Source organism: Dama dama, chromosome X (genome assembly GCF_033118175.1).
Source record: "Dama dama isolate Ldn47 chromosome X, ASM3311817v1, whole genome shotgun sequence".
NCBI lineage: Eukaryota > Metazoa > Chordata > Mammalia > Artiodactyla > Cervidae > Dama > Dama dama.
Window position 1 is genome coordinate 138,355,403 of NC_083714.1, and position 13,446 is coordinate 138,368,848.

General features: G+C 40.6%; 1 protein-coding gene across 4 annotated transcripts in view; it reads right to left on the minus strand.

Moving 5' to 3' along the window:
* BMX (BMX non-receptor tyrosine kinase) overlaps positions 1–7,900 on the minus strand; it is a 44,525-nt gene extending 36,625 nt beyond the window's left edge. For 3 of the 4 annotated variants that reach the window (XM_061136000.1, XM_061135999.1, XM_061136002.1), the window contains exons 1-2: positions 7,770–7,900; positions 801–947 (exon numbers count right to left, since the gene is read on the minus strand). In XM_061136000.1, the coding sequence (XP_060991983.1) occupies positions 801–947; positions 7,770–7,772 (150 nt within the window). In that variant the 5' untranslated portion in view covers positions 7,773–7,900. Of the gene's footprint in view, positions 1–800; positions 948–2,016; positions 2,185–7,769 lie in introns of those variants that run through there. The other variant, XM_061136001.1, reaches the window with a different exon arrangement.
* Positions 7,901–13,446: the final 5,546 nt, after the last annotated feature.

Genomic DNA, 13,446 nt, shown 5'->3' on the forward strand with positions numbered 1-13,446 from the left:
CAATGACAACATAATATATTTTTCTATTGTGGACATGAACTTAATTAAATTCCCCAAAAGCAAGTCTTCAAGCAGCACTTAATTATTTGATAATCTTGAAACACATTTCAAATCACCTACCATATCTACTCAGTAACATCAAGGTTTAACTCCACAAAGCGTTTTCATTTTTCAATTTTATGACAGTATTTCAGTATTTCTACCATGGTAGATTTCTCAGCTGCATATAAATACTCTTATTTCCACCCAGGAGACACCAGTAGCAAACTGTCTCCCACCTTCAGTGATGACAACCAACCAAAAATGGTCCCAGCCATTGCCGAGTGTCCTTTAGGGGGCAAAGTCACCCTCAGTTGAGAATCACTCTTCTAAAGTTACACTTTCCCTTAGTAAAGTTAACCAATGTTTGAAAAATCCTTTATCTTGAATTATGGGCTTCACTGGTGGCTCAGATGGTAAAGAATCTGCCTGCAATGCAGGAGACCTGGGTTCGATCCCTGGGTGGGAAAGATCCCCTGGAGGACAAATTGCTACACACTCCAATATTTTTGCCTGGGAAATTCCATGGACAGAGGAGCCTGGCAGGTTACAGTCCATGGGGTCGCCAAGAGTCAGACACGACTGAGTGACTAACACTGATATCTTGAATTAATTATAATGTGGTTAAGAAAAGATAACGCAATAAGAGCACAAGTTGGTTTTTACTGTACAAGCTGAGAAATCTGTTTCCTTATATTAAGCACTTTGTGGAGACTTAAAAATAAGTAGTATAAAAACAATGGACTAAATAAGAGTCTTACCATTTTGTCATATTCATAGTAGGAGAGGTGTGTTTTGGTTAAAACAAAAAGCCGCTCTTTGTAATTATTGGGTGACATTTTCTTCTTTTGCTGTGACCTTTTGAGGAGAAGTTCTTCTAGAATGGATTTTGTGTCCATATTGTCGTCCTAAATAAAAGAAAATGATTAAAATGAATGTTAGCAGCATCTGGCTAGGTTCTCTTTTAGCTTTCATAATTTTTATTCAACTATTTCTTGTTAAGGGGTAGTATAGTTGTTCAGTCACTAAGTCATATCCGACTCTTTGCGACCCCATGGACTCTAGCACACCAGGCTTCCCTGTCCTTTCATTATCTTTCAGAGTTTGCTCAGAGTCATGTCCATCTCAACCTCTGCTGCCCTCTTAATTTTAAAAAATTAGATTTAGAACTACAGAGGAAAATGCAATGAAGCATGTTCTTAAATGCACACATACCTGCACTTTTTTCCTACTGCCTTGGCTGTGACTTGTATAAATATGTTGATTTTTAATATCATTTTTATGTGTGCTCATCCCCCACTTTGGATCATACATTCACTGCCTTTACACTACCCTCCAGGCCACCACATCAAAATTCTCCTTTTTCCTTAAGTATTCTACGGACATTTGTTGAATTAAATTGAATATCATCCAACTTTTAAAAATTTCAACTCCTGACAGTTCACCGTGTTTGAAGTAACTGATCAACTGAAATTTCCCTCCACTAATGGAGTCAATTGTTGGACCAAACTATCCAAACCACTGTGAGACTCTGGTATTATTGGTAAATGACACCACAACCCCTGAACATGATCAATCTTTAGCATAAAGGACATGGGTATAATTTTCACTATTTCTGAGCATTACACTTTTTCAAAAGTTATCAAAACAGATGTAAAAGAACTGAAAGAATCGGTGCTTCATAAACTAAAAATACTCTTGCTTTTTCTTCTGGAACTGCATAAAACATTAAAAGTTAAGCTATTTCTGGAAAATGAATGCATTCATTTTCTGATTCTACTAAGATTTTTGCTTCAACCCTCTGTCTGATACCAGGTCTGGTAATGAAAAGGAATGCTAAGTAGTCAGTCACAAGAGAACAACTTCCTTATGTTCTTCTCTGCTTTGTGAAATCACATGTTTCTTAGCAGTAAGATGCCCAATCATTACTATCTTTCTTTGTTTACTGATAATCTGAAGGTAATTAACTTTACTCACCTTAATTTCGATAGAGCCGAAGAAGTGTGCTTCTACGTCTTTAACTCTCAAGCTCTAGGCTTGAAAAGTCACTGCTCTGAGGCACCCCACTCATATTCCTTCTGGCTATGCCAGGGTCATGCATTAAAAAGAAGGTATTTGCATCCAATTCATCACTTGATCAGGAAGCAGCCACACAGACATTGCTCTGTCTGGATGGAGGCAGATGCCAAGTGAACCCATCCAATCACTAACAGGCACGGCCCTGGAGTATGATGGGCCCGCTGTGGTAGGGGAGTGGAAGAAAGGGAGACTGAGAAACTCAACTTAACATTGAATAAACTATCTCAGGCCCTCCTGACATAGGCCACGTGACTCTAAAAGTGGGAATCAAGCAACTCAGCTTTTATCATTTATCATACATTGATCAGACGACTATTTATGAATCACTCTAACGTTCTCCAAGGGTACTGCTTTTCTCTTAGGCAGAAGTAGTAATCTTACCATTTAATATAGTAAAATCTTTGTCACTTTTTACTTTGAATATTGTTTTATCTGGAAGAAAAGTATAATTCCTTTGAGTGCTATTCTCCATGGTCACTGGTTTGTTTGCCTTGGACTCAAAAATGAGGCAGAGACTGGGGTGCAGTAAACCCAGCCGGACCTGGGAAGGCAGGGATCACATCTTCCTTTCACCTTTGCCACCGTGATAAACTCTACACACACACACACCTGTTCAGATAAGATTATTTTCTACACCTATAGCCTATGGCTGGAAGAGAATTCACTTGAAGACTTATTGAAACTATGAAGGGTCTACTTTTTGTTAATTATAGTCCACTTTGGAGGAGCCATATCACACTGGACAGAGGTGTAGGGAAATTTTGCCTTTTAAATTTCTCCATGAAAAAAATTAACAAAGCAGAAAGAGAACACTGTGAAAGCTCCTGTCAAAGATCTTTTATATCCACACCTGAAACATTCTTCTTCAAAGCAGAGTGGTTGTTAAATAGATCTGGTAGTTAGTTGAGTACAAAGTTAATGTTGCAACATTTATTTCAGATGCTGAATCAATGTGTAAAATTAAGAGCACTGTTTTACAGAATTCCCTGGTGGTCTAGTGGTTAAGATTCCATGTTCTCACTGCTAGAGACCAGAGTTCAATTCCTGATCAGGGAAATAACATCCTACAAACTCAAAAAAAAAAAAAAAAGGCACTGTTTTAAAAATGCAAATTCCAATGTCCAAGGTAGTGCACAGCCCTTCCTGGAACTACATGTGATACACATGCTTTTCTGTTTATAGAATTTGCACATTCATCACATGAAAGATGGTTTCTTGGGGAATTTTATCTAAAAAATTAGTATGATAAACCACAGAAACCATTGACAAATGAAATTCACAAAGTCTCTTCTGTATATTGAAGGGAAGAAGGACATTGACTAGAAAGGAAGGTACCAAGTCCTTCAGAACATTTTCTAATACAACTCCAAGAGTTTATACACATTGTTGCATCTGATGGAATATAATTTGTCAAATTTTAACAAAAATGTTTATTCCAAATCCTAACCTTTGTGAATTTTTTGGCTTTCATTTTAAAAATCATATGGATATGTGTTTATTCAGCAAAACCAAGAAGTACAGACAAGCAAAAGGAAACTGTTAACATTTTGGTGAATATACCTCTAGATTTTTTTTCAAATTACATAGGCAGTTGTTTCTTTTCACAAAAATGAGTTCACATTCTATACATACGTTTCTGTAATCTATGGTTCTCATGTCATAAACACCCGGAGCCACCTGCTTTTGATGTCCTTCAAAGTTCCACTCCCTAAGCTGGACTCTGAGCATCTTAACAAACTTAAAGAACCCTGTTTGGGTGACTCACACTTTTTTCTTCTCCCGATCACTTTCTTCTGAGACAAAACCTGCTTCCTGATCAAGTTTGAACCAGCCTTTCTCCTTTTGTTTTCTTCTGTCCCTTCCTTGTACTTTCCTCTTTTCTGAGATTAGCATAGATTCTAAATTGGAGGCATTTCTATGGTGAGGACTAATTTTTAGAAATAGAACGTCTCCCATCTTGTATTAGCACAATAAGTCAACAGGGCTCTGGGACTACTGTTGACTCAGCTACCTCTCCAGTGACTAGCAAACTCAGGTCTGCCTACCCACATTTAAGGAAAATTCATCTGGGAAGGTTTAAAAAGAAACTAAACAGAATAAAATTTGATCCTAAAACTAGAAATCAGAAATCTATTTCCATAGAGAAGCTGGTGGGATTTGGCCGGATACTCATATATCAGTACCTACATAGAATAGATGCATCAATTTGCTTACCAAATAGTTCAGGCTGCCTATTTCCATAAACACATGAAACTAGGAAGATTAAAGTGCAGGGGAGGCAGAAAAGAAAAGCTGGAAGAAATCAGTATTTTCTGTAAGGAAGTCAGCAACCATGTGTAACCTTTAATGCATAAAAGGTGCATGCTGAATTAACCAGATATATATATATATATAATATATATAACCAGATATATATATATATATATATAAAAAATATATATAACCAGATATATATGTATAATATAATACACACATGCATATTGTTTTCAGATTCTTTTCCCTTAGAGGTTATTACACAATATTGAGTAGAGTTCCCTGTGCTATGCAGTAAGTCCTTATTGGTTATCTAGTTCATATGTATTAGTGTAAACTGTTAATCCCAAACCCCTAATGTATTCCTCCCCTCCCCTTCTCCCTTTGGTAGCCATAGTTTGTTTTCTGGGTATGTGCACAGCCCATGTTCTTGCCCATAACACCGAGGGTAGAGAAGAACGTTCCAGCTGCATAATCCTCCTAACCAGAGAACACTCTAACCCAAACGTAGGGAGGTAGCTACAGGGTATCAAAGGTGCTAGAAACCCTAGAAGTCATTTTTCAGAAGCAACACTGAGCCCCAACAGCTTAGGTGACTTAGCCAGAATTGCAGCAGTGTGACCTGAGAAACACAGCCCAGGGAGCCAGGTCACTGGTGTCATGCCTGGGACACTGCCCACCCCTTCGTGGCAATAAATATACTAAAATATCTATGTGTTCAGCTAAACATGTGATAACCTTGCTTAAGCATTCAGTATGGTAGAACTCGGCATCAACTTCAGTCTTGCCAGACCCACACAAGGGACCTTTTATTGGAAATATCAGAAAGATGTGACCCATTAAGTAATCTTTCAGCAGGAACCTCCAAAGCACTGTTAAACAACAAAACTCTAGCCCACATTTTGAAAGTAGATAAGAACATACAACCACAGAAGTTGGAATAAATTCTAAGTGGTGCAGAAGCGGAGCAGGAAGCAGGAAAGCAAAGGAGAAAGGTATGTACAGTTAAATGGGGCCTTCGGATAGTTCCTGAAACCAAAGTGTATGTTTCCTGACTGGCTCAGGATGGTGCCTTTAAAGCTTTAGTTTTTAGAATTGAGTGGTGAGGGTGGCAGTTCCTTACCCTTTTATTTGATTTAGTTATCCTCTTTTACTTTGCATGTCATTTACCTAAAGATTTTGATAGGTGTCAGGATATTAAAATAACACCTGGCGTGGGAAAGCAGTGGAGGAGGGAGGGCAAGAAGGAAAGGGAAGACGCTCCAAGTGCAGACTGGGACCCAAAATGGCTAAACCTGTGACAAACTTGATCTTCCACTCTTTGCCCAAGGCCAGGCCTGCTTATCTTCCTGCTAAATAACTGAAAAAAAAAAATATGGTGCTAGGTTAAATGGGAACAGAAAGCTTAACTCAGAATCAGGTAAAGTAATTGAAAAATATAACTCTTATGACACTGGCCTGAGACGAATACTGGCTCCACAGAAACTACGCATCTTACCACTCTGCTACCTGGGAAGCACCCCGCAGAACCTGCCAGGTCCCCATTTCATGTGACATTTTGCAGGCAAGAGAAAGTTACAACTGATCTTGGCATGATATGGACAGAAATCCTTGAATAGTGACACTTGAATCCAGCATTTTGAAACACCATACTCTGGTTGCTCCAAAACAAATTTTTGAAAACTGTACACTTTGTGAAGCCATTTTTAGACGAAGATGAGAATGCCAGTGTCTTTCCTGTTGGAGCTAATATTTGCTTTAGGTATGAAATTCGTCTTCAGTGCCTCATAGAGCTTTGCTAAACCCTTCCTTCTTTTCAGCAACCTCTTTCCTTCTGCTCCCTTCCCTCTGCCCAGGACACCCTTCTGGGCACCTTCCTTAGGAGAAAAGCAAAAAGTGCTAAATCCACCTCCTAATACCTCATTCTGAATTTGTTTAACATGTTACACTGCTAAGGATACAGGTTGATATGGACAAAAGCACCAGGCTTCACTGGGTTCAAATCCCAGCCCTCTCTCTGTGCAATGTGGTATATTACTTAACCCTGCTAAACCTCAGCTTCCCCATCTGTAAAGGGGGTAAAACAATAACCACCGCAAAGGGTGATGAGGAGTCGAGAGAAAATGGCAGTATGATGCCTAGCACCCTAGTAGGTGTTCCAGAAACCTGTACCCCTTCTTCTCATCACTCCGTAGGTGAAATTTTTCAAAAGATCATAGTGAAGTTTAGAAATTGGAGACAGTGAGATGACCTTCAACATAAATTTCAAGCCTCGCCCCTCTTCCGCCAGCGCCTCCCCCCCGCCCCCCAGGGATAAGAGGTATTGGGAAGAAGAAGATTCCTGTGCCTTCTTTAGTCAACAAGCACCTGCTCTGTGGGTCTGTTACAAGCTTTCAGTCCTGGGACTGGTTAGCTTAAAATCAGATTGACTGTGTATTTGTGCCACCAGGTTTCTAACAAATCAAAACTTGGATGTTATTCGAAGTGTGGTCCATGGACAGGTAGCATCAACATACCCTGGGAGCTTGTTTTAAATTCACACTCTTAGATCTCACCCCAGCCCCAGTACATCAGAATCTGCATTTTAGCAAGATCCCCAGATGACTTATGTGCACAAGAGAGTTTGAAAAACACTGATCTAGACTACATTATAGTTGTACAACTTCTTAAATCCAATGAAACCATCATGGTCCATGAGAATTTTCAAAATTCTATGAATTTGGCTGCAACTGTGTGGTTCACCTCCCTCCCATCGTCTACCTCCATCTAAGATACCCCAGACCCCTGACTTAGGGAGACTTCAGGAAGCTAAGAACAAATATTCATAGCTAAAATAACATAAAAAAGACAGATAAATAAAAGAAGGCTTGACTAACATTTCTTTATCTTTTCAGGAGTAGTTATGAAGCCAGTATGAAAAGTCATGGAAGGACCTATAAAGGAAAAGAATCTGAAAAACTATATATATACATATATGTATATATCTGAGTCATTTTACTGTACACCTGAAGCTAATACAACATTGTAAATTAACTATAGTTCAATTAAAAAGATAAATAACTAAAGGAAGGAAAAAAAGTCCTGGAAAGGCAATGGCTAAAGAATAGTATGGGGAAAATCAGCAGAGGAAACGACACAAAGCCAGATCAAGCCAATGGTGATGTACACAAACCTGACAGTTTCCATGAAGGAGATGTTGAGCTAGGAGGGAATTTCCAGTGGATCTCCTATAGCAGGCCCCTGAATGACATGGTCCCGCCAAAGAGCCCCATCAATGTCACATTCATAATTTTGCAGTGTTTTTCTTAAAGCGCTCCCCCCCTCCCCATCTGTGAACTTCAGGGTCTACAACACCCAGATCCAAACCTATTTTGTAGGCACTTGCCGCGTACACGCACCATTTTGGCTGGTCCTGCTGCCCAGGGCCACGGCTGTGAGGTTGCGCTGCTCTTGTGGGAACACAGCCCCAGCTGTCCTCCTTCCAGCAGCAGCAAGCTGTCTCACATTTTCCCGGCTGCCAAGTCAGAAATGGCCACATCACTCAGTGCCCCCCAAACGTTTATTGTCCTGCAAGGCCTTACACAATCCCACAGGAAACCGCGCTCAACGCTTAGCCAACACTTGTTGACCTGATTGAGCGCAACAAAAACGGAGACAAAAGCATATTTCATACAGGTTCCAACTTTGATAACTACAGCTCCTGCTTTTCCCAGGCAGCTCTCGGGTACATGTGATAACCTGTCTTTGTTTGGAGAGCTCTGTGCTGGAAAGGACAAGAAAATATCTTGGCCAAAGCCTGCTTGTGACGCTGACTCCTCTCACACGAGTCAGGAAACCATGAGGTAACGCCAAAGTGTGCAGAGAATAAACAATGGAAACTAAGCTCAAGAATGGACCCAGGGAGGTTAGAGAGGGTATGAGAGAGCCGGATGGTCAAATGATCAAAAAGGAGCCCATTTCCACAGCTTAAGAAATCCAGAAATGGAACAGAGATGGGTTTGGCGAATGTATCATGCACCAAGAGTGCAATGAAAGAATGTGATTATCACTTGACTGATTTATGATTATCACTCTAATGATTTATGACATCACAACATTTAAATTTTATTTTTTATTACAAATTTTTATTGCAGTATTATTGATTTACAATGCTGTGTTAGTTTCAGGTGTAGAGGAGAGAGGAAAGAGGAGACAGGAGACAGAGAGGACAGACAGAAGACAGGAGTCAGGAGACAGGAAAATATTGCCTGAATGTGGCAATAAAGAGAATTTAAAAGGAAAATGGTTTATAATAGTAATATTTGCAGTGTGCAAATGCCTAGGCATGGCAGCACTAGAAGACATAATGAAGTCAGATGTTTTCACCTATCGAAAGTAGGTTGTCTCCTCTCCTCAGTTATACATACATATATATACTCTTTTTCCAATTCTTTTCCATTGTGGTTTATTACAGGATATTGAGTAGAGTTCTCTGTGCTATACAGTGGGTCCTTGTTGTTTATCTATTTTATATATGGTAGTGTGTATCTGTTAATCCCAAACTCCTAATTTCTCCCTCCCTGCCTCCCTTTTGGGAACCATAAGATTGTTTTCTATGTCTGTGAGTCACAACATCATGGCTTTACTCATCTTACTATCTTCTCCTGTGCACACTGACTGTATGTAATCAGTAATAAATCTAATGATTTATTTTAGGCTCAGCTATGGACAGCTGGTTCCAAATTGGGAAAGGAGTATGTCAAGGCTGTATATTGTCACCATGCTTGTTTAACTTATATGCAGAGTACATCATGCGAAATGCTGGGCTGGATGGAGCACAAGCTGGAATCAGGATTGCTGGGAGAAATAGCAGTAACCTCAGATATGCAAATGACACCACTCTTATGGCAGAAAGCAAAAAGGAACTAAAGAGCCTCCTGATAAAAGTGAAAGAGGAGCCCAGGTGGGATGCACGAGACAAGTGCTCCGGCCTGGTGCACTGGGAAGACCCAGAGGAATCGGGTGGAGAGGGAGGTGGGAGGGGGGATCGGGATTGGGAATACATGTAAATCCATGGCTGATTCATATCAATGTATGACAAAACCCACTGGAAAAAAAAAATAATAATAATAAAAAAAAAAAAAAAAGAAAGACAAAAAAAAAATAAATAAATGTTTGACTTAGAATACAGCAAAAAAAAAAAAAAAAAGTGAAAGAGGACAGTAAAAAAGCTGGCTTAAAACTCAACATTCAGAAAACTAAGATCATGGCATCTGATCCCATCACTTCATGGCAAATAGATGGGGAAACAATGGAAACAGTGACAGATTTTATTTTCTTGGGCTCCAAATCACTGCAGATGGTGACTGCAGCCATGAAATTGAAAGACACTTGCTCCTTGGAAGAAAAGCTATGACTAACCTAGACAGCATATTAAAAAGCAGGGACATTACTTTGCCAACAAAGGTCCTTCTAGTCAAATCTATGGTTTTTCCAGTAGTCATGTATGGATGTGAGAGTTGGATTATAAAGAAAGCTGAGTGCTGAAGAATTGATGCTTTTGAACTGTGGTGCTGGAGAAGACTCTTGAAAGTCCCTTGGACTGCAACGAGATCCAACCAGTCCATCCTAAAGGAAATCAGTCCTGAATATTCACTAGAAAGACTGATGCTGAAGCTGAAGTTCTAATACTTTGGCCACCTGATGCGAAGAACTGACTCATTGGAAAAGACCCTGATGCTGGGAAAGATTGAAGGCGGGAGAAGAAGGGGACGACAGAGGATAAGATGGTTGGATGGCATCACCAACTGGATGGACATGAGTTTGAGCAAGCTCTGGGAGTTGGTGATGGATGGGGAAGCCTGGCGTGCTGCAGTCTTTTGGGAACCTGTCTACTAAGCATTCTGTTAGGAGCTAGAGATGCAGCAGTAAATAGAACAGAGGCAGGCCAAACCTTCAGGGGACTTATGTCTAGTGGAGGAAGGACCACAGTAAAGTTTTAATTACAGTAGAATGTCTGAAAAATATTTCTGTTTGAAACTGGAATTTAGGGAATGACAAAGAGTCCTTTAGAACAATTTAAAACAGGAGAACTTAATTCCCTAACATTAGCAAAGAAGTCACTGATGGACTCCACGCAGCTCTCCATCCTCTAGCAATCAAGTAGGCAGTCATTTGAGAACCGAGGGTGAAGCAGGGTGACCGCAAAGCAACTTAGCCAAATAAATGAATTCTACCCTCTGCTAATTCATTCCCATTCCCGCATGGCAATTTGTATTTACTCTGCTGTTTAAACATAGTAGTATGGCTGAAGATCAATTCTAAAATAAAAAGTCAATTTAGGGGAGAGAAGGAGGAAGTGGCAGAACTCTGGAAACACCTAGGCACAATCTCTTAGGATTCTCATCCCTTTTGGAGGGCTTGGAACACTCGAGGGCAGCTGGGAGGAGTGCTTTCCTCTGAGTCAAAATGTCCCAGATTTATTTCTTTATTCTATTCATTCACTTCCTCTGCCACTTTTCCTGAACCTTTCTTGGGCTCTGTATTTTCCATGTCTTTAGTCCAATTTTAACTTGTTGTGGCAACCTGCTATTTCCATTATGTGATTTGATTTGCTTAAATTATGGTCTGTGTTGTCACCTCTACCCAGGAAGACCCATAGAATTTCCTCTTAGCTTCTCTTCGTGAGCTTTTAGCAGGCAACAAGCTTGTGGGGTGATTTGACTTCATGATGTAAACAAGCTTGTTCAGTTGGGAACAGTAGTGCTCACATTTTTACAAGAAAGAACATGATAGGATCCACTATGTGTGTTTGTGTGTGTGTATGTGTGTGTGAGAGAGAGAGACAGAGAGGGAGGGAGGGAGGAAGGGGAGAGAGGGAGACAGTCTGTCTTTCTTCTGGCTTCTGACTGACCTCTAGTTTTCTCTTTAAAAAATTCCTTTGACTCGTGGCTTTAAACACCATCTATATGCTTATGGTTCCAAATTTCAGCCAGGTCCTCTCCCCTGAATTCCAGATTTGTATTCAACTGTTAGCTTGTCCATCTATACTTGGAATATCTAATAACTATTTCAAACTTAACATGTCCAAAGCTGACCTCCCGACTAACCCCTCAAACCAGCTCCTCCTACAGGCTTGCCTTCTCAGCTAATAGCAACTTTAACCTTCCAGTTGCTCAAGCCAAAGAATGTGGAATCACCCTTGACTTTTATCCTTCCTTCACAGCTGGCATCTGATCCATCATGAAATATGGTTAGCCATATTTTCAAAATATATCCCAAATTTGGCCACTTTTCACCAGCTCTACTGCTACCTACTGGTCTAAGTTGCCACATATCTATCACCTGGAGTATTGCACTTGCCTCCTGCCTGCTCTCCCTGCTTCTGCACTTGTTGCCTGCTGTCCTCCACTGACTAGCCAAAATGATGCTTTCACATGTACGTCAAAGCCCACCCCTCCTCCTGTCTGAACTTTTCAATGGTCCCCCATCTTCTGGTCCCCTAATGCCATCTCTAACATCATTTTATGACTTTTCTACCTTACATTGCCACTCCTACAATATTCTGAGCACCACCCACCCCAGGGTCTTTGCACAGGCTGTTTCTTTTGCTTGCCAAACCATCACAGACATCTGCGTGGTTCATTTCCTCATCTCCAGGTTCTGTGTCAAAAGGCATCTTGCTAATGAGCCCTACTTAGTCCATCTTGTTAATACTACATCTCGATCCATCCAGCACTCCCAGCCTCCCTTACTCTGTTCACTTTATCTTTTTTTCATAGCACCTAACATGTTAAAGGCTTCCCTGGTGGCTCAGATGGTAAAGTGTCTGCCTACAATGTGGGAGACCCGGGTTCGATCCCTGGGTTGGGAAGATCCCCTGGAGAAGGAAATGGCAACCCACTCCAGTACCCTTGCCTGGAAAATCCCACGGACAGAGAAGCCTGGTAGTCTACAGTCCGTGGGGTCGCAAAGAGTCGGACACGACTGAGCAACTTCATTTTCACTAACATGTTAAAACCAACTATACAATTTACTTATCTGTCTCTCTTCCCTGAAGAGTAAGCCCACAAGAGCTCTGATAGCTTCTCTCTGAAGCCTGAGCTTTTACCACAAGAATCTCTTCACGGGGGCCATCACTCCGTCACCTCTGGCTCTTATGCCTCCTGGTGTTAAGATAATCTACTTGGAGGTTGGGTTCTGATGTGAATAGGTTACACTTACTGGAATCAAAGATGAATGTGTTGTCTCTTCTAAGAATGCTTGCATATTAAACCTCAGGTTCAGTGGTGGAACAAATAACCTTTTTTTCCTTATGAAAGGAGATGGTGAGTAGAGTGGGAGGGTTAGGGTGGACATAGAAAAGTTTGTTCTGTGGGGATTTTTTTTTTTTTGCAGGATCTTAGTTCTCCAACCAGGGATTGAACCTGAGTCCTCGGCAGTGATAGCACCGAGTCCAAACCACTGGACCACCAGGGAATTCCTTGTTGTGTGGTTTTGTTGTGCCATTTCCTGCTATCTGTGAAATATTTACATAGTCTGTTGGCATTTTTTCAGTTTCACTCCTTATTTTTTAGTGGAAGGTAAGGACTTGGGGTCTAAATAGAGTTGGCAAGCTGTGACTGTCACCTGTTTTTGGAAGCAAGATTTATTGGAGCACAGGCACAGTCATTTGTTCACGTATTGGGTGAGGCTGCTCTCCTCCAACGGCAGAGTTGAGTTGTGACAGAGGCCATGTGCCCGCAGAGTCTCTAATATTTATTATCTTGCCTACATAGAAAAAATTTGCCAACTCATGCTCTAGAAAAATCCTGCAAGCTGTGGAAGTGACCTAGAAGCTTGGAATTTAGCTCAACAGCTCAATTCAATACATCTTCACTAAATTGTATAGTGTACGAGGTGCCGGAGTTGGAAGCAAAAGAAGTAGGCAAAGGAGAGATCTTTATGGAACTTCCAGCTACGATTCCCACTTTGATTCAAATTATTTTTTTCCCAAAATTTTATCATGAATAATTTCAAAATACAGAGGAGTTTTTAAAAAATCAATACACTGCTAGATTCTATATTTACATTTTACTGTATTTGTTTTGACATCTA